Source organism: Gordionus sp. m RMFG-2023, chromosome 1 (assembly GCF_954871325.1).
Source record: "Gordionus sp. m RMFG-2023 chromosome 1, tfGorSpeb1-WG-v2, whole genome shotgun sequence".
Taxonomy (NCBI): domain Eukaryota; kingdom Metazoa; phylum Nematomorpha; class Gordioida; order Chordodea; family Parachordodidae; genus Gordionus; species Gordionus sp. m RMFG-2023.
In genome coordinates, this window is record NC_088775.1 from 29,170,013 (window position 1) to 29,192,584 (window position 22,572).

Sequence of the window (22,572 nt, forward strand, 5' to 3'; positions counted from 1 at the left end):
GATTTTTTTTATCTTCCATCATAAATTTAATTTTAAAAATGCATAAAGAATTCTTTTTAAAAAAAATCTGGGAAAATGTGATCTTATTGATAATATATTATTTTTTTTAGATTATAAGAGGAAATTTTTTTAAAAAATAAAAATGTTGAAGCTAAAGCATATTTCAGCAACATGGATTCTTTCTGCCCAAATATTTATTATAAATTATTTTGATAGTGCCCTTTATCATTATCATAATCCATAAATAGGCTGCATCGTGCCTTTATCATAAATTCTATAATCCATGGAAATCTAAATAGGCTGCATCAAACATTTTGATAGTGCCCTTTATCATTATCATAAATTCTATAATCCATGGAAATCTTAATAGGCTGCATCAATCCTTTTGAGAGGTGCCCTTTATATCTTAAATTCTATAATTTTGTTTAAGTTTAACGGTTGGTCTTCGTCTTTAGTATCTGGGTATCGTAAACATAGTTCCCCGATTATAATTCTATATAATATTTAACTTGACCGAAGACCGAAAACCGCGCGACCTTTTTCCTCGTCGCCAAATATTAAATCGATTAAAGTTTAAAAAACGATAATGAATTTTATTTGTAATTCTTTTGGTATATATACATTTATATAATTATCCAATTTAACTTCTACTAATATGAATACATTGACCTCCATAAGATAATATTAAATGTAAGAAAGTTATATAATTCAAATAGCGTAACCTTTTAAAAAATATATTAACATTCAAATATAACATGGAATACCTATCTTATGAATTGTAGACAATTTTGCTGCTAACTGAGTCATTTATAAAAAATATATGGAAAATTTTATATAAATTATATTAAGTTCAAAAGTTTATGGAAAAATTGTCTGAAATTGATAGGGTAGGTATTCCAAACACGAGGGCATACATTTCTGGTAAAATTAGATTTTTAAATTTTTAAAATCGCGCTTAAAAAATGATATATAGTTGAAAAAATAACACATTGCCGGAAAAAACACGTTGATGCTAACATATAAATTAGTTGACAATAATCATATTACATTTAAAAAAATATATATTTTGTTTAAAAATAAATATTGCGAATAGACACAATAAAAAGTTATTGATACAACTAAAAAAAACTGCTTAATAAATACTATACGCTATATTTCTATAATAACATATGATCATGTTGTGCTGTTATAATTATAACTAATTTACATAGTACAATTTATTTGAGTGAAGTCATTGATTCCAGTTATTTGGGTTAACAAGTCGGCTCGAATCTATAAATAAAAAAGAGTAACTTGCTTTATTAAAATTATATTACATTAAAAATATTCTATTCCAAATTTTATAACTTATATATTCTTAGCTATCCATCCTTGTACCAACTCTATTAATGGTCTTCAAAATCGATAATGTCCGGCCTGAACGCGGCCTGGTAACAATTTTTTTTTAAATCTAGACTCGCCTTGTTGTGGCCTGAATTTTCCAATAAAAGCTTATAAGGAAAAATCTCGAAATATTTATTTATTCTCTATTTTAATGTTACGCGTTATTTAGTAGCACTAATAACTTTTAATAAGGCTTATTCATTTGAGAATATTCTATTTATTACAAAATATAATATCAATTTTTTTTAAAATATTCATTTTAGGAAGAATAAGAAGGGTATAAAATTTATATTTTTTGTGCCACGGGTTGGGCCTATATTTTATTAATTTTACGAATGGCTTGGCCCTGCTGGGCTCTACGCTCTATTCTAGAGATCTGCTAAATGGATCCGAAAATTAATTTTTGCCTGCACAATTAAATTTTTGTCCACCTCTTTGAAATTTGAATCACCATAAAATACTATAAATAATAATCCCATGTCATCTATCATTCATAATAAATTCTTGTTCTCTTTAATTCTATCCTCGATGCTTTTAGATTATTTATTTATCAGATAATCCCGTTAAATAGATTAAGACTTCGTAAGTCTAAACATCCAAATCTCCACAGTACGATCACCATTATTTCGCAAATTTTCAAAATCACACAATAAAAAGGTATTTAAAATTTGATTGACACAAATTTTATAAGTAGTTATAACCCTAAATCATATCTATCAAAAACAAGTAAAAAGTTTTAAAAGGTTCCCTCAAAAAAAACTTATAAATAAAGCAATAATATTAAGACAATATGATGCTAAAATTGATGTTTTGTTTAATATTTGTATATATTATCTGCCTTAAATCTTATTCCAGCGGTGATAGGCGGTGCGTGTTATCTTGTTCCAGGGTGTGAGAAATAGATATCTTTTCAAATTCTCATTTTAAATAATAATTGTATTTCTAGCACACATATAATAATTTATTTTTATTCAAATTATCACATTAATATAAAATGATAAAACCTTTTATATTTTTTGATATCATTGTTTTTATATTCGATGAATAATTCAAAAAGATTAAGTGGAGATTTCAGATAGAATCTTAAGGAGAAGATTAATTTTTTTTCACCATTTGTAGGCGTCATTATTTCCATTCATTATAATTATTATTGTTCTCTCCAAATCGTATTCCACTGGAATGACTGCTATCTCGCGATCTAATTTGGTGGCCATTAGAATAATAAATAAGATCACCCTTATTTTCATATGTATAAGTTGTAAAAGAGGCAAGAGCAGGTTCAGGGAGTTCAGTATATCTATTGTAGATCAATTGAATTTGAATCATTTAAAATTTTGATAAACCTGTATAAAATAATGACATCAAGAATAAATGGTGTGGCAAAATCGAATACACTCGATACTTATGCATGGGATCTATGGCTGAAATTATTATTGAGAAAGTTCATTGAATTTTATATAAAAAAAACTGTCATTCAGTAAAAATAAAAGTGGGGTATATTCCCAAAAAACAGGCATAAATATTTTAAAAAAATAATTCGTATTTTTTTAGCAAAAAAAATTATTCGGGTTATGACTGGCCGATATTGTGGTATAAAAATTTTTTTAAAAAATTAAAGTTACGCTTGACACATGTCTAAGGGATGAGATAAAGATAGGTATAAAAACATAATTAGTACATTTAGAACATCTTTTTTTGTTCTAGGCAATATCAAGCAGATTCGAATTAACACTTTATAGAATAGAGACCATGTGAAGTAGAATAAATATTTGCCTAAGACCAAGGTATTGAAGTTTACCCACCCCCTGTGGATAAATTAAGCTCCAGATGTTTGGTAATAGAGTCCTCGCAAGAGTAGGTTTATTATTGAATTAATCGTTAGTTTACGGGTGATCTAGTTAGGGTCGCGACATGGAATGTTGGGAGTATGACGGGAAGAGCGGGAGAAGTCGTCGATGTATTGCACAGAAGACATATAGATGTGTGCTGCGTACAGGAGACTAGATGGAAAGGAAATGGGACCAGAATGATTGGCAAGACTAGCGAAAAGTATAAATTCTTTTAGCAGGAGGTAATGATGGTAAGGCTGGAGTTGGGGTATTGGTTGCGGAGAAATTGGTAGACAAAGTAGTTGAAGTGAGAAGGCTAGACAACCAGATAATGGTTATCAAGATGATTTTTGGTAGAAAGCTATATAATATTATCTCGGCATATGTTCCTCAGGTTGAAAGAAGTGAAAGATATATTTTGGGACAGTCTATTGGGGGTGACATCGAGACTGGCAAATGAAGAGGGGATTATCCTGGTAGGTGATCTGAATGGACATGTGGGAGCGAGTAGTGAGGGTTATGAAGGAGTACATGGAGGATTCAGTTACGGCATGAGAAATTTAGAAGGAGAGAGGATTTTAGATTTTAGTGATGCTATGGATATGATTGTCTGTAATACAATGTTTAAGAAAGAATCAGAGAAGCTGGTGACTTATAAGTCGGGTAGTACCAAAAGTGCAGTGGATTACTTGTTATTAAGGAGATGTGATCGATGTATAGTAAAAATGTGAAAGTGATACCGGGAGAGGAATGTATAAATCAGCATCGACTAGTTGTAGGAGATCTCACTCTTAAAGGTGCCAGGGTCACTAAAAGAAAGTTTGTCCCAAGGCTGAAGGTTTGTAAATTGAAGGAGGAGAGTGCTAGACGTCAATTCAATATGGCATTGGCGATTAGGGAGGCGGAGGTGGCACAAGCATCTGGGGTGAATGACAAGTGGGAAGCCATGAAGAAAGCCTGGGTAATGACAACTGAGGAGGTATGTGGATGGACAAAAGGGCGGCCTAGGCATAAGGAGACTTGGTGGTGGAATCCGGAGGTAGCGAAAACCGTGGATGAGAAACGGAGGTGTTTCAAAGTATGGTATAATAGCAAAGAAAATAGTGATAATGATATTTACAAGATGGCTAAAAGAAATGCTAAGAAATTAATAGCGAAGGCTCAAGAAGAAAAAAGACACGAGTTTGCTAAAGAAATGGAATGCGCTGATGGAATTGGAAATATGGTTAGAATGGCAAAACAGATGTCAAAAAAGAGGCAGGATTAAAGTGTTTGAAAAATATGGAAGGAAAAATGACGATTGATAGTAGTGGTATTAAGAACACCTGGAAGATTTACATGAAAGGACTTTTGAATGAAGAAAATGAATGGAATAATAATATTAGTTGTGCAAAGGTAGAAGGTCCAGGGTGTAAATTTGGCAAGGACGAGATAAAGAGAGCAGTGAAAAAGATGAAGAAAGGAAAGGCATCGGGTTTAACGATGGTGGTATCAGAGATGTTTAAAGGTTCTGATCTTCTCTTCTCTTCTCAGGGATTGAATGGTTAATGAATTTAGCAAATCAAATTGTCACAGAAGGTACTATTCCCGAGGACTGGCGAAGAAGTATAATTATCCCAGTATACAAGGGGAAAGGTGATCCTTTAGATTGCTGGTCTTACAGAGCTATTAAACTATTGGAACATGCAATGAAAGTATTTAAGAGAGTGTTAGAGAAGCGGTTAAGGGAACAAAACATCAGGGGAGACAAATTCAGGAGAAGTATCTTGCGAAGGAAAAGAAACTCTATTATGCGTTTGTTGATTTGGAGAAAGCATTTGATAGGGTGCCGCGTGAGATTACTAGATGGGCCTTGAGAAAATCAGGTGTGGAGGAATGGTTGGTTACCGCAGTGGTGGCAATGTATGTTGGAGCACAAACAGGAGTACGGACAGATTATGGTGATAGTGACAGCTTTGAGGTGAAGGTAGGACTTCATCAAGGATCCGTGCTTAGTCCATTATTATTTATCTTAGTAATGGATGTGGTGGCTAGAGAAATGCGTGAAGGACTTCCATGGGAGTATATTAGTAATGGATGTGGTGGCTAGAGAAATGCGTGAAGGACTTCCATGGGAGTATATGCAGATGACCTTGTATTAATGCCAAACAGTGAGGGAGAATTGAGGGATAAAGTTAGTAAATGGAAGATGACTATGGAAGCAAAGGGCCTGAAAATGAATGCATCAAAAACAAAGGTGATGATTGGTGGGGAAAATCTAAAGATGGAGGAATCCGGTAAGTGGCCTTGTGGTGTATGTGGGAAAGGAGTTGCTAGAAATTCTATCCAATGCACCAGATGCCAGAAATGGGTACATAAAAGATGTAGCGGGAAAAAAGGCAGTTTGATGTTAGACCCTTATTTATAGAACATGCATGAAAGGGATACCTAATAATGATAACCTAAAAAATGGTGACCTGGATATTGGCAATGGGTTAACCTTAGAAAAAGTGGATATGTTTTGTTATTTAGATGATATGCTAAACCCAGATGGTGGTGTAGATTCTGCCGTTGTTGCAAGGATCAGACAAGCTTGGAAGAAGTTCAGAGAGATGTCGTCTATTCTTACAAATAAAAAGTTTCTCTGATGTTAAAGGATAAAGTTTACGTAAGCTGTGTGAGGAGTTGTTTAGTTTATGGCGGTGAAACATAGGCAATGAAAGCGACTCACGAAGCCAAAATAGAAAGAACAGAGATGAGGATGGTTAGATGGATGTGTGGGGTAACTCTGAGAGAGAGAAAAACTAGCAAGGAATTGCGAGCAAGATTAGGTATAGAAATGATTGGTATGGTAATGCGACGAAATATACTAAGATGGTTTGGGCATGTGAGTATGACAAGAGATAACTGGGTAAAGAGATGCACAATGATGGAAGTAGGAGGATCAAGACCTAGAGGAAGACCCAAGATGACGTGGACAAATGTGATAGCGGCGGATATGAGAAGCATGAATCTTACAAGTATTGATGCTCAGGACCGTCAAAAATGGAAAAGAAAAATCAGAGGGAAAACTGGCCTACTCGGGTAAACCTGAAAATCGCCATAAAACGGAGAAGAAGAAGAATCGTTGCATGCCTTGTATATGTCTTGACAATATATGCAATTAAGACCATATTCCTCTTTGTAATTAATCTACTTTGTACATTTTATCAGGGACCCGTAGTGAACTAGAATAAATCGCTAAATCGTTATAAATATCGGAACCGTAACCGAACAGACATAATTATTTTTTGTAGGAGTAAAAAGAACCTTTATAAAAAAATTAAACCTGTTTGAACCGGGTTTAGCCAAAATAAAATATATAATTTTACATTTTTTAACCTTGTGGTGTATTACATATTTTACCATGTCTGCGTCGTTATTTGTAATTATAAAATGATCAAAGTATTTGTTTAATATCCAAAAGAAGTACAAATTAATTTTACACTATGACTTAAATTACATAATCTTTTAACTGCAGTATTAGTCCATTTCCTATATTTTAGTATCAACATATCTAAATAACCAATTTTTGATTTAATTGCATTTAATTAATATAGAAAAACATCAGTTTTTATATATTGGAAATCAAAAAAATTTTATAAACTTGCATAGTACTTGTGTTTCCAGAATAACAATTTCTTAAAAGGGCCTTTTTGGGCTAAAATTTGTGTTATCGTCACAACGTACAAATATGAATCAACTTATATTAGAAAATTTATTACTTATATGTTCAAATAATATATTCAGAAATGAGTTATGATTCTTATATATTATTCATAGATGCTTATAATAAAAATAAATTCATTTCATATAATAAACAATATATTAACTTAAGTAATGGCAATAATTTTAATAAATAATATTCATAATTAAAATCATTATACGATAATGTTTCTTCAATAAAAATAATTTAAAAAAAAATTTCTAACCGTAATGAACCTTAATAAATCTTTACAATTAGCTGAACCGAACCGAAACTTTATAAATTTTTTCTTAAGAACCGTAACCGAACCTAACCATTATAATTTTTTACATATTGAACCGTTATAAAATAATGGTTCATGTCCCTGCATTTTATGCATGTATTGTTTCTTAAAATTAACGAAATTTAGGCATTAGTTTTTTTATAATTTTCATTTTAAATATATTATGACCAAAAAAAACAATATTATAAATTGATAGCAAATTTTTATGTTATGAAAAGTAAGATAATATTATCTTCATTTTGTTTCAAATCTTATTGATACTTGCTGTTTAAATTCTATCATATCTTTAATATTAAATTAGCGTAGTATTAGTGATCTGCATCTGGCTATTTTTCAAGACCGGCCAGGCCCGAATTTTTTTTAAAAAATAGGCCAAGTCCGTTTTGCAGATCTCTAATTAGTATTACATTTACGCATTTGGGATTAAATTCTCATATTTATGCTATATTACATTTATTAAATTTATCAATTTCTTATTATATTTGCTTATTTCTTTAACATTAACTCATTTGCTATTAAATTTAGTAGATTGACGCTTTAGCTGCTATTAAATTTACACTAGAATGAAAAGATACGGCTATAGGTAAATTAGCATACCTTTTAGTATATCACTTTAATTATTAATTTTATAAGAAAACTATAAAACACAAGTACTGGCAAGTCAAGGTGAGAACTTTATAGCTTGTTAACTTAAATCGTTTTAATTCTTTTTTTGTAACCACCAATAGACTAAAAATTCTCCCATTTTAAAATAAAAAAGATGATATCAGAGTTGTTAAATGATCGACGATTCTGGATTCGATATTAATTTTGGCAATTTACCAGGATTAATGATTTTTTCTTAGATTGAGGATGGTGATCGAGATCAATTTTGTTTAATATTCGATCCTTTTAATAATTTATTTTTTTTAACTTAAAAAGTATATAAATAAAATTAAAATATTATGATAAAAAATATCCTTTTTTTGTTGAAAAGATCGTGATTCGATTCTATTAAAGGATCAATTAACAAGCCTAACCGGTATGTAATTGTAATATTTGATTTTTTACGAAGCCATGTTAGGATTAGCTAAAACGACCATTTTATGTTTGGCTAAAAAGCTAGCAACAACTCCAGCTACTTCGTCTGGTAAATCCTCGTGCACGGAATGACCGCATCTGGAAAGTATTACCATCTGAAATTTACCTGATTTTGGATTTATTTAAATTTAATAAAATAATTATCGAAACAAAGAATAAAGTTTGAAGATTTTAGCAAAACTAAATCAGTCAAAAAAAAACAATAAAACTTAGCGAACAAATAGAAATTGTATGGCTTATAAAATATAGAATATTTTATAATTAATATAAAAGATTTATAAGGCCAAAAATTCTAAAGCTAGAAAACGATAAACCTTAATTAAACTCAACAGGGGGGGGGGGGTACTCATGTGATATCTACCCCCTTCGATGCAGTTACGTCATTCATCTTAATCTTAAAGTAAAGATAAAATAAATATATTTAGTTTAGACAAACCTAATTACATTAATACTAATGCTGACTAACTCCCAATAAACTTGTTATGATTGAGAAAATCATCTCTTTACTAATTGTGAATTTAGCGTTATATATTCTACTATAAATTATTATTCCTTTGTCCTATTCTACCCACCACCTATAATATTATCCATATAAATGATAGAAATATATCACTATACTACATTATATGAAATTTTAACAAATTATCCCATTATTTAGTACGTAGAAATATATATGAATAAATCTCATTATTATATATTTTTAAGTTCGTATTACAACATGGTGACCAAGAAAAATTGGGCACTCTTTCCAGAATAAATATTTTTAATTCTTCATATGACAATTCATCCATTATGACTATCATTTTGATAGCGGTTTCTTCAGTGTTTTAAGTAAATAAAATTTTTTATCTTTATCATTAATTATTTCGAACATAACTTCCAATTTCTTTATATGTAATTTTATGTTATCTAAAAGGAATTATTTCAAATTTTTATCTTGGCTATCATGTTGGAATATGAACTCATTAAAAGGTATAAAAATGAGATAATCCAATAGAATCCCAAATAATGTATATAACATATATAGATATATAATAGGTAGTTAGAATGGGTAGAGGGAATAATAATTAATTATGGTCAAATATATAAGATGGTCACGGGGAAAAAAAACTATATTTTCGATCAAATATAAAACTTTTTATATATCATATATCTAAGTGACATTATTATAAAAACTAAATACAAATTGATAACAAAATTAAACATCATACCCTGACGAGTATGATATTGTATAACATCTCCGGGCAAATATTTTTAAAATTGTATAATTTATTACATAATTATTTATAAATTTCTCATCAAATTCATGACTGTTTGGATAGCACATGTTCAACGTTATTTAATAACAGAAACACTAGATATTGAAATCAAACAGAGATTTCCAAATGTGTTTTATAAGATGAATATAAAATATGATACCTAGACACTTACCATAATGCTGGGCCTATACATAATCAGATATTAAGCTTATAATAATTATATTTAAGCCTATATATTATCTGACATCATCAGACATTAAGCCTAAATTAAATTATGGCTAAGTGTCTTAGCATCCTCTCAACTAAAAAAAAATATAATAAACTTTTATGTTTGTACACCTCCCATTAACACCTTATTTAACCAAAATAAATATATAAAAGTAATGCAATTGTACAATATTGTGAAAGTGTTGTTTTGATTAGATCCATTATAAATTTAATATATTACTCATTTCCATAATTGCATCGGTCCATATTTATAATACCTTTTGAGACATCAACAAATATTAACGATTAGTTGCAATAGTTATGATTTCGTCCCGATTGTAATTTTATTATTGAACGTAAAAATGTTGATTGTTAGATGTTTACTATATTGATAAATATCAATATTATTATAATTTGAAACTGTATGTTACGGATACGCTAGTACCAGTAAAGTACCATATAGGCATCGAGGGTTTTTTTTAAATTCAATTTCCATCATAGTCGGAATATTTCGGATTTGTATGTTGATTGTAAATTATTAAGTATCTATCATTTAATTCTTTAGCAATCTGTTCAATATTTTTTAAATTGAACTCTGCAGAATCCTCTAATCGATTTGTAATGTTGCTATCAGACCAGTTTGCTATAAAAAGGGGAAAAAAACGATTACATCTTTAAGCGATGGCAAATCCAAAACTAATAATTTAATTCTTTCCAAAGAAATTCTGCCGGCGTTTCATATTTTTCTGGCTTAGCATTAAATAACTTCCTAATATGTGCGATACATGATTTTTTTTGGGCACACCTTCCAGAATAAATATTTTTAATTCTTCATAAGACAATTCATTTTTTAACTTTATCATTATATCGAATATAAGTTTCAATTTCTTTATATCTAATTTTATATTATCTGACGAAATTATTTTAAAATTGTTCTTGGTCACCATATTGGAATACGAACTTATTAAAAAGTATAGTTTATTCGTATAATCATATATTTTGATTTATATTAAAAGTGTACATATATTGAAGGAACCTGTAGGAGACACTTTTGAGAAAATTCATATTTCGCACTTTTATATATGTACATCTTTTAATGAATGAATAGTCAGTCAAGATCAGTATTAGAATTAATGTCAATGGGCAAACCAGATATACAAAGAATTCAATTTACTATGGAACTGGTGCCATAGATGATAATCAAAAGGCATATTTAATTATTTTTTTAAAAAAAATTGTTTTTGATAATACCTTGCATTTGCGCTATGGTTAACTCTTTGTCCAAATGATCGACCCCTGTGTACGTTTTATAAAATAATGAAATACTTATATTTTTTTAAAGGAAGAAATAAATTAAATTAGAGATACAGATATCCAATTTTTTCACAGATGCAAAATAAATGTATTAAAATTTAAAACCTCGATAAGATTTTAGCCAAACAAATATTACCTAAGACATAGTAGTAGAGGAGTCAAAAAATAATAATAAGACAAACAAGGAATATATTAATTTTGATAGTCCAAAAAATCTGGGGGGGGGGGGAGGGTTATAAGAATAGATATCTAAAATGTTAAAGGAACTAATATAATATTAATAAATTTAGCTATGAAGGAGGTTAAAGAGAGTGCAACTTAATATATAAGAAGAACCTATATAAAACATGTTTATACAATTATTATAATGGTGTGAATCTTATAAAATCATTTAAAATTCGATAGGAAAATTTATCCACCAATATATATTGCATCAGGCGTGCAGCCCATACTTTTCAATTAGCCAATAACGATGCCGTGAAAAATAACGGCATTAAAACTATTATAGAGAAAGAGGGACGTTGTAAAATATTTAAACACCACGATTGTTGGAATATTAAGATCAATGAAAAAGCCAATGACAATATTGGATTGCACAACTCATTGGTCCTCAGTTTCTCTAAGTTGAGAGCAATAGGTTTTTTTTGTATGAAGGACATAAAAATTCGAAAGGAAATGTACTATATGTTTAAAAAGAAATAAAAATTTGAAGATTTATTGCTAACTCTGGTCATCACTGAATTTTAATTTTTTTTTTTAAATGAAAACAATTACCTGCGAGAATTAGTAATTTGGGTATAGGTAAATTGATAAACATCTTGGATAACCCTTTGAACCAACCTAATTTTTAAAAAAAGAAAAATTAATTTAAAAAAAATGAATTGTTAGAAATTATTAATAAATTTCCAGTGTGTTCCATTTGTAAAATTCTTTATTTACACACATTAACCTTGTTTTATAAAATTTTATTATAAGGAATATTTTTGAATCCAGTGACGATTATTAAAAATATTTTAAAATAATTAACTCAAGTCTTTAATCCCTTCAAAGTTACTGCCAGGTCTGCCACCTCAATTTTCTCAGGCCTGAGCCCAGACTGCTATTTTTTTAAGCCTGAGCGAGCCCAAAATACTTTATTAAGCCCGAGCCCGGAATTTTTAAGTGAAAGATGTATATATTAAAATATTTTTATGAAGATAAATGAAAGAAATATCACATATTGCTTTGTCCTTATCGCCGAAAAATTATAATTCTTATTTTGTTTAAAGTAGTGTAAACATCATTTTCTATATTATTTTTTAGATTCTTTAATATATTATTCAAGTCCTTAATTAAGGTTTAAGGCCCAAGTTTCGTTGGCTCGGGCTAAAAATCAGATCCACTTTGCCATCCTCTACCACCGGCTAATATTATATTATCAAAAATTATCAGGACGTTTTCAAATCATTGACATTTTTTTTTAAAGGTTGGTTTTATATTACCAAAAATTCAAATTTCGGGATTCTAAAATTTGAAAATCATCTTATTAAGGTGATATCTTTATTTAAATTAAAGATCTATGCTTAAATATTTTTTATTTAAATACATGAAAAATAAAAAAATTTTAAATTTTACAAATAGACAATGAATAAATAAAAGTTAAACCAAAGTTATATAAAAAATAAAATATAATCAAAAAGTTCAAAAAATAAGGAGGTAAGCAAATGATATTCTTCTTCAAAATATTTGCCAGCAAAAATTGCTCATATTGGAGAAAAAAATTTAGACTGCTGGCTGGGCAGGCCTTTTCATATTTTAACGGGCTGGACCTGACTTTTCGTAAGATTTTAACGGGACGGTAAATTTTTTTAAAAATATTATCGAGCCGAGCGGGCTAGACAACATTTAAATAAGGGGCAAGGCAAGGCAACATGTGCAAAAAATCTTAACGGACCGGGCTTTGCAGATTTCTGCCTTCCATATTAAATAATATCCCGTACAATCTTGAGTTATGGAGTTTCTAAAATAATTACTTTTGTCAAATGGCTAGCCCAGTATTTTAGCAAAAAAAGTATTGTGCAGGCCTGGACATTTTGTTCATAGAAACCAGAAGTGGTTTGGACATCTATTACCAAATCTCTAGATTTGTGTAATATTTTTTAGCAAAAATATTGGATTCGCCTTTTTTAAAAATCGAGCCGTTTAATAATACAATACTTAATAAAATATTTGCCGGTGATACAAAAATAATCCTAATAAATCAATAGCAGCTTTAAAAGAGTGTTTTGAACTTTTGGCCTAGATTAATCTAAATTTATAAACAAGCTTTGACTATAAAATAAAAATGGAATTTTCCATTTTAAATATTTTAGTGATAAATTCTTATATATTTAATTTGTTACTGTTAAAATTTACCTATAAAAGCAATATTAGTTACAAGTATTGTTTGTTAATGTTACAATTAGGGGTGTACCGATAGCACTTTTTAAAGGTCGATCCGATATTAAATTGATATCGGCCGATAACCGATCCGATTGTCAAGATACCGATTTTAATTTTTAATATACTTTTTATTAGTACAACATCTATAATTTAACTATACCATAACATATGTCATTTAAATATATTATAATAATAATTTATACTTTATTTCAATTCAATTGGATATATTTATATAAGTAATAACATTAATCTATTTACATAATTAGTAATAAACAAATATATTATGAAATTTGAAATTAATATTTAAAATTAATATATCGATGATTTCTTTTTAGAAATACCAAAATTTCCAATTTATCAGAGATCGGTTTGCGGTGATGGGGACTGTTAATATTACTAGCATCACTAAAAACAGATTCTGAAGAGATTTTAAACAGAATTCGGAAAAAAATAACTATATTGCAGAATATTTATTAACTTATTATTATTATTAAAAAAATTAAACATAAAAAATATATTTCGATTTTATTTATAAAAATAAATGGTTTTAACTTTTTTTAAATTTTGTTAAAAGCGCCATTTTATATCGGATCGGAAAATTTTATAATATTTGCCGATGACCGATATTTTATCACGGGCGAAATATCGGCCCGATCCGATATAAAATATGGGTACATCCCACAATAAATATCAAATCTGTCGTAATTTTTAAAGGGATCAGAACTATTCAGGATCATCACGGGTTTTAAAGGGATCCCTTTAAGAATTCAATTTTTTAAAGGATAAAGAACTATACGGTATTATCACGTTTGAACCATGATATAGAAGAATCTTAATTTAAAACGCGTTTTACGCGCATTTTGCTTTATTTTTTTTAAAATTAATTGTTATTTGTTTATTTTCAATGTTGTTTTTCTTGGGGCCTTATTAAATAAGATATGTCTAATATAGGTGTCAATCGATAGCTAATCAAAAGATCTATTCAACTGAAGGTCAATCTCTCACCCTTAATGGGCGAGTCTGGATCTGGGGGGTCAGGAATTTTTATCAAAATAAAAATCGATATGGGTATCAAATAATAGCTAATTTTAATATCTTATGAGTGAAAGCCTTCATTCTTGGTCTTGATGTGTATGACTTAATCTGGGGGGTAGATCGAGGGGGGGGGGGTGGGTGCAAAAAACAATTTTTTTGATATGGGTACAAATAAAAGTTAATTAAAATATTTTTTTATTTTAGTAATAATAATCACTCATAGAAGGCGGGTCTAGGTCTTGGGGGGTCAGGAATATTTTTATCAACACAAAATATAGATATGGGTATCAATAAAAGCTAATTTAAATATCTTTCGATTGAAAGTATTATTTTTTGTCTTGGTGGGTATGACTTGGTCTGGAGGGTAGATGGGGGGGGGGGGGTGTAAAAAATAATATTTTTTAATATGGGTACCAAATAAAAGGTAATTAGAATATTTTTTTATCGTAATAATAATAATCACTCATAGAGGGCGAGTCTAGGTCTTGGGGGGTCAGGAATATTTTTATCAACACAAAATATCGATATGGGTATCAAATAAAAGCTAATTTAAATATATTTATATTGAAAGTATTCATTTTTTGTCTTGATGGGTATGACTTGGTCTGGAGGGTTGAAGGGGGGGGGGTGTAAAAAATAATTTTTTTGATATGGGTATCAAATAAAAGGTAATTAAAATATTTATTTTTATTGTAATAATAAAAATCATACCGGGCGGGTAAGGTTTTGAGGGGGGGGGGTCAGGAATATTTTTTCAATACAAAATATCGATAAGGTTATCAAATAAAAGCTAGTTTAAATATCTCTTGATTGTAATAATTATACTCTGAGTAGGCGGGAGATTTTAGGTGGTCAGGAATATTTATATAAACACAAAATATTGATATAGAATAAAATAAAAGGTATTTTAAATATCTTTTGACTGAATGTATTTATTATCTTAAAGGGTTGGACTTGATTTGGGAATTGGGGGGGGGGGGGAAGGATAAAAATAAAAATTTATATAGGTATCAAATAAATAGTAATTAGAAAATCTTTTGATTATATTAATTTTATCAGGCTAAGCGGGCATCTTAAGATGTAATGAATATTATTATTAACGCAAAACATAAACATGGGGTATTAAATAAAAGTTAAATACAAAATATTTAGACTTCAATATTAAATATCATTATAAGCAGGTGTTAAATATAGTCATTGCTTTTTAAAAACTCATTGTAGCCTAATGATAAAATTATTTGCTAACAACTTAATCTAATTTGTAATATTTTTAAATCTCAAAATTTCGTATTTGAAGCCATCGATTTAAAAATTTTAAAATGACATTATCTTAATACAGTTATAAATTATTACACTTCTTTATAAGCAAATAATCTCTATTATTATATTTTTTTTCAAGCCATATAATCTACATACATTTTATTAATTTTGGTAACTGAAGTTTGGAACAATTAATGCCATTTTTAAAACATTGGCATCTCTTATTGTTGCAACTTTTTGGGGAATTGCAAATTGATTTAAAATTACCAGAAGAAGATGTACTTCTTGATGCTGTTATTATAGAGATGGTCTTATTAGGAATGGTCAAATTGGTAAATTTTATTGATTTATGAACGTTCGTTTTTAAAAATGGGGAATCAATTTTTCCCAAATTAGTTCCAACCCATAATTTCTCGCCCTCCATTTGGATAATTTAGGCTTCAATATTTTTGAGGCATAGATTTGATCTATCATTTTTATTTATTAGGATCAGTACGTGATCCCCAATTGAAAATTTTATTTTTGTAACAATTATCAATAAACGATGGCAGTCTAGCTAAAATATTTTCGATGCTATTGCCTATTGAGTTTGTAGTATTTTTATCTTGCCATAATATTGTGTTGCCAATTTTATATTTCGTTCACTCCGAAAGAATATATTCAATATTGTAAAATGATTCGGACCTACCCTCTATGAGTGATTATTATTATTACAATAAAAAAATATTTAAATTACCTTTTATTTGATACCCATATCAAAAAAATCTTTTTTACACCCGCCCCCTCCTCCATCCACCCTCCAGACCAAGTCATACCCATCAAGACAAAAAAATGAATACTTTCAATCAAAAGAATTTAAATTAGCTTTTATTTGATACCCTTATCGATATTTTGTGTTGGTAAAAATGTTCCTGACCCCTCAAGACCTAAACCCGTCCGGTTTGAGGGATTATTTTTATTACAATAAAATAAATATTTTAATTACCTTTTATTTGATACCCATATAAAAAAAATTATTTTTTACACTCCCCCTCCATCCACCCCCCAGACCAAGTCATACCCATAAAGACAAAAAATTCATACTTTCAATCTAGGTATTTAAATTAGCTTTTATTTGATATCCATATCGATATTTTGTGTTGATAAAAATATTCCTGACCCCAAAGACCTAGACCCGCCCTCTATGAGTGATTATTATTACATTAAAAAATATTTTAATTACCTTTTATTTGATACCCATATAAAAAAATTATTTTTTACACTCCCCCTCCATCCACCCCCCAGACCAAGTCATACCCATAAAGATAAAAAATGCATACTTTCAATCTAGGTATTTAAATTAGCTTTTATTTGATATCCATATCGATATTTTGTGTTGATAAAAATATTCCTGACCCCAAAGACCTAGACCCGCCCTCTATGAGTGATTATTATTACATTAAAAAATATTTTAATTACCTTTTATTTGATACCCATATAAAAAAATTATTTTTTACACTCCCCCTCCATCCACCCCCCAGACCAAGTCATACCCATAAAGATAAAAAATGCATACTTTCAATCTAGGTATTTAAATTAGCTTTTATTTGATATCCATATCGATATTTTGTGTTGATAAAAATATTCCTGACCCCAAGACCTAGACCCGCCCTCTATGAGTGATTATTATTACATTAAAAAATATTTTAATTACCTTTTATTTGATACCCATATAAAAAAATTATTTTTTACACTCCCCCTCCATCCACCCCCCAGACCAAGTCATACCCATAAAGATAAAAAATGCATACTTTCAATCTAGGTATTTAAATTAGCTTTTATTTGATATCCATATCGATATTTTGTGTTGATAAAAATATTCCTGACCCCAAAGACCTAGACCTGCCCTCTATGAGTGATTATTATTATTACATTAAAAAAATATTTTAATTACCTTTTATTTGATACCCATATCAAAAAAAAATTTTTTTTACACCCGCCCCCCTCCTCCATCCACCCTCCAGACCAAGTCATACCCATCAAGACAAAAAAATGAATACTTTCAATCAAAAGAATTTAAATTAGCTTTTATTTGATACCCTTATCGATATTTTGTGTTGGTAAAAATGTTCCTGACCCCTCAAGACCTAAACCCGTCCGGTTTGAGGGATTATTTTTATTACAATAAAATAAATATTTTAATTACCTTTTATTTGATACCCATATAAAAAAAATTATTTTTTACACTCCCCCTCCATCCACCCCCCAGACCAAGTCATACCCATAAAGACAAAAAATTCATACTTTCAATCTAGGTATTTAAATTAGCCTTTATTTGATATCCATATCGATATTTTGTGTTGATAAAAATATTCCTGACCCCAAAGACCTAGACCCGCCCTCTATGAGTGATTATTATTATTACATTAAAAAAATATTTTAATTACCTTTTATTTGATACCCATATCAAAAAAAAAATTTTTTTACACCCGCCCCCCTCCTCCATCCACCCTCCAGACCAAGTCATACCCATCAAGACAAAAAAATTCATACTTTCAATCTAGGTATTTAAATTAGCTTTTATTTGATATCCATATCGATATTTTGTGTTGATAAAAATATTCCTGACCCCAAAGACCTAGACCCGCCCTCTATGAGTGATTATTATTACATTAAAAAATATTTTAATTACCTTTTATTTGATACCCATATAAAAAAATTATTTTTTACACTCCCCCTCCATCCACCCCCCAGACCAAGTCATACCCATAAAGATAAAAAATGCATACTTTCAATCTAGGTATTTAAATTAGCTTTTATTTGATATCCATATCGATATTTTGTGTTGATAAAAATATTCCTGACCCCAAGACCTAGACCCGCCCTCTATGAGTGATTATTATTACATTAAAAAATATTTTAATTACCTTTTATTTGATACCCATATAAAAAAATTATTTTTTACACTCCCCCTCCATCCACCCCCCAGACCAAGTCATACCCATAAAGATAAAAAATGCATACTTTCAATCTAGGTATTTAAATTAGCTTTTATTTGATATCCATATCGATATTTTGTGTTGATAAAAATATTCCTGACCCCAAAGACCTAGACCCGCCCTCTATGAGTGATTATTATTATTACATTAAAAAAATATTTTAATTACCTTTTATTTGATACCCATATCAAAAAAAAAATTTTTTTACACCCGCCCCCCTCCTCCATCCACCCTCCAGACCAAGTCATACCCATCAAGACAAAAAAATTCATACTTTCAATCTAGGTATTTAAATTAGCTTTTATTTGATATCCATATCGATATTTTGTGTTGATAAAAATATTCCTGACCCCAAAGACCTAGACCCGCCCTCTATGAGTGATTATTATTACATTAAAAAATATTTTAATTACCTTTTATTTGATACCCATATAAAAAAATTATTTTTTACACTCCCCCTCCATCCACCCCCCAGACCAAGTCATACCCATAAAGATAAAAAATGCATACTTTCAATCTAGGTATTTAAATTAGCTTTTATTTGATATCCATATCGATATTTTGTGTTGATAAAAATATTCCTGACCCCAAAGACCTAGACCCGCCCTCTATGAGTGATTATTATTACATTAAAAAATATTTTAATTACCTTTTATTTGATACCCATATAAAAAAATTATTTTTTACACTCCCCCTCCATCCACCCCCCAGACCAAGTCATACCCATAAAGATAAAAAATGCATACTTTCAATCTAGGTATTTAAATTAGCTTTTATTTGATATCCATATCGATATTTTGTGTTGATAAAAATATTCCTGACCCCAAAGACCTAGACCCGCCCTCTATGAGTGATTATTATTACATTAAAAAATATTTTAATTACCTTTTATTTGATACCCATATAAAAAAATTATTTTTTACACTCCCCCTCCATCCACCCCCCAGACCAAGTCATACCCATAAAGATAAAAAATGCATACTTTCAATCTAGGTATTTAAATTAGCTTTTATTTGATATCCATATCGATATTTTGTGTTGATAAAAATATTCCTGACCCCAAAGACCTAGACCCGCCCTCTATGAGTGATTATTATTACATTAAAAAATATTTTAATTACCTTTTATTTGATACCCATATAAAAAAATTATTTTTTACACTCCCCCTCCATCCACCCCCCAGACCAAGTCATACCCATAAAGATAAAAAATGCATACTTTCAATCTAGGTATTTAAATTAGCTTTTATTTGATATCCATATCGATATTTTGTGTTGATAAAAATATTCCTGACCCCAAAGACCTAGACCCGCCCTCTATGAGTGATTATTATTACATTAAAAAATATTTTAATTACCTTTTATTTGATACCCATATAAAAAAATTATTTTTTACACTCCCCCTCCATCCACCCCCCAGACCAAGTCATACCCATAAAGATAAAAAATGCATACTTTCAATCTAGGTATTTAAATTAGCTTTTATTTGATATCCATATCGATATTTTGTGTTGATAAAAATATTCCTGACCCCAAAGACCTAGACCCGCCCTCTATGAGTGATTATTATTATTACATTAAAAAAATATTTTAATTACCTTTTATTTGATACCCATATCAAAAAAAAAAAATTTTTTACAACCCCCCTCCATCCACCCCCCAGACCAAGTCATACCCATCAAGGCCAAGAATGAAGACTATCAGTCAAAAGATATTAAAATTAGCTATTATTTGATATCCATATCGATATTTTATTTTGATAAAAATATTCCTGACCCCCCAGACCTAGATTCGCTCATTAAGGGGTAGAGATTGACCTCCAATTGAATAGATCTTTTGATTGGCTATCGTTTGATACCCTATATTAGACATATCTTATTTCATAAGGCTAAGAAAACAAAATTGGAAATTAATAAATAACAATATAATTAAATGAAATAAAACGAAACGCGCTTAAAACGCTTTTTAAAATAAGATTCCTTTTTATCACGATTAAAACGATAATACCGTATTATCATTCCTTAACTTAAAACCCTAATTTTTTAGTCATCCTTTTAAACCCCGTTCTGATATCGGATAGTTCTGATCCCTTTAAAAATTACGACATATATATATATTATATATAAATCCTTATCTTATAGGTGAAAGACTGCATATGCGAGTATAAATTTTTTTATATAAATTACCTTCCCAAAATTTGCCCGATTTATCTAACTGAGCTCTCCAAACGTACACAGATTTGGTAGAATCTTCAGTTGGTTTTTGAATCGCTGGAAACTTATTCAAATGTAAATAATCAATTAATACACTAATCACGAAAAATGAGATACAGTGTAAGGAGGTCATGTGGCGAATACTTTCTCCAGTTAATAGAAAAAATATATTATTTAGTAGCTTCATGATTATCAAAAGATTCTATCTAGCTCTACTAAATGTCATGCATAATCTCCCAGCTTGAGGCCGCATTTATAGTGGCAACAAATACAAAAAAATTTTAAATCGATTTTTAAAATCTGTTTATGCCAATCGATATTTCTTAGATCATCACAAATAGAATTAAAGATAAAATTAATATTAATATAAAATTGATCTCATAGATCTTTAATGTCGATCAGCTGTTAAATCGTGTCAGTTCAGACCCACTATGAATGCGACCTTACCGTTCTAATTATACTTTAGAAAACCAGAGTTCAGATCAGGAAAAAGCCCAGGAACCCAAACCACTTTTAAAAAAATCAGAACCTGGGGCCCTTCTTAGTCCAGGTTCCTTCAAAATTTGAAGAAAACCCTAGCCAAACTATTAAATGTTAAGGGTTCCCTATTTTAACTAGGGTCCGCTTCGATTCTGTCCTTGTGGATACATTCTCGTCGAACTCAACTGGCCGGATTCTGATAAAAAATTTCCAGTTCAGACACTTACTCGACTAGAACTTGGGCAAAAATTTATTTTATATTTTAGCGCTTTTATAAATAATCTTTAACACCCGGGGGGGGGGGGGTTATCATAATAATGGAAGGGATAGGGGAAAATCTATCTAAAAAATATTATACACTCACCATGTATAATATTCATAGAATTAAATAATTATGAATGTTATTTGAGGTTGATAGTAATGTTAAAAAACATTACCCAAACCTAGAGATTAAACTTAAAGAGTGAATTGTTTATTATAAATATATTTAATGCACGTTGGGTTGTTTATGTTATATATGTTTGATTTAATATGTCAAGATTAGTCAATTGATTGTTTTCATAAAATAAATTAATTGTTTTGGATATAATTTAGTTTCGCCTTTCCATAATATAAAATTAATTTGTTTAAATATTATTTTCGTTTTCAGAGTTAAGATTAAAATATAAAGTTAATTGTTTATTTTAAAATATATGTATATATATAATGATTTTTTTAAAGATTAAATATATTTATTCAAGAATTAACATGGCGCAGTCGGGGAGGGAAGGAGATTAGGTATAAAAATACCAAAAGGCTTGAGATACAAGAAAAAATACAAGTCCGAGATTTTCAGGAAGAACCATAGTTAATCCCAGACAATGTAAGAAAACAGATAAGTTAATTCTGGAAAAACTATTATATATTTTTTTAGATCGTTATATTTAAAGAATTAACATGGCATAGCATAAATTTTAAATTATACCATATCAACTGTAATTGATATACACTTATCACAATTTAATGAATTCTCCCAGATTAATAGTATTATAGATGAAAATGCACAAAGATCAACACTTCTGACTATTAGTACGGAGACATTTAACAACATTTACGATCTTGCTTATC

At 29.4% G+C, this 22,572-nt stretch overlaps 1 protein-coding gene across 5 annotated transcripts in view; it reads right to left on the reverse strand.

The window, feature by feature from the left end:
- Window positions 1-655: 655 nt before the first annotated feature.
- LOC135922702 (protein phosphatase methylesterase 1-like) overlaps window positions 656-22,572 on the reverse strand; it is a 64,954-nt gene continuing 43,037 nt past the window's right edge. For 2 of the 5 annotated variants that reach the window (XM_065457136.1, XM_065457135.1), the window contains exons 7-11: window positions 20,959-21,049; window positions 11,854-11,919; window positions 11,017-11,061; window positions 8,270-8,405; window positions 657-1,272 (exon numbers count right to left, since the gene is read on the reverse strand). In XM_065457136.1, the coding sequence (XP_065313208.1) occupies window positions 1,254-1,272; window positions 8,270-8,405; window positions 11,017-11,061; window positions 11,854-11,919; window positions 20,959-21,049 (357 nt within the window). In that variant the 3' untranslated portion in view covers window positions 657-1,253. Of the gene's footprint in view, window positions 1,273-8,041; window positions 8,108-8,238; window positions 8,406-11,016; window positions 11,062-11,853; window positions 11,920-20,958; window positions 21,050-22,572 lie in introns of all 5 variants that reach the window. The other 3 variants (XM_065457138.1, XM_065457134.1, XM_065457137.1) reach the window with 3 other exon arrangements.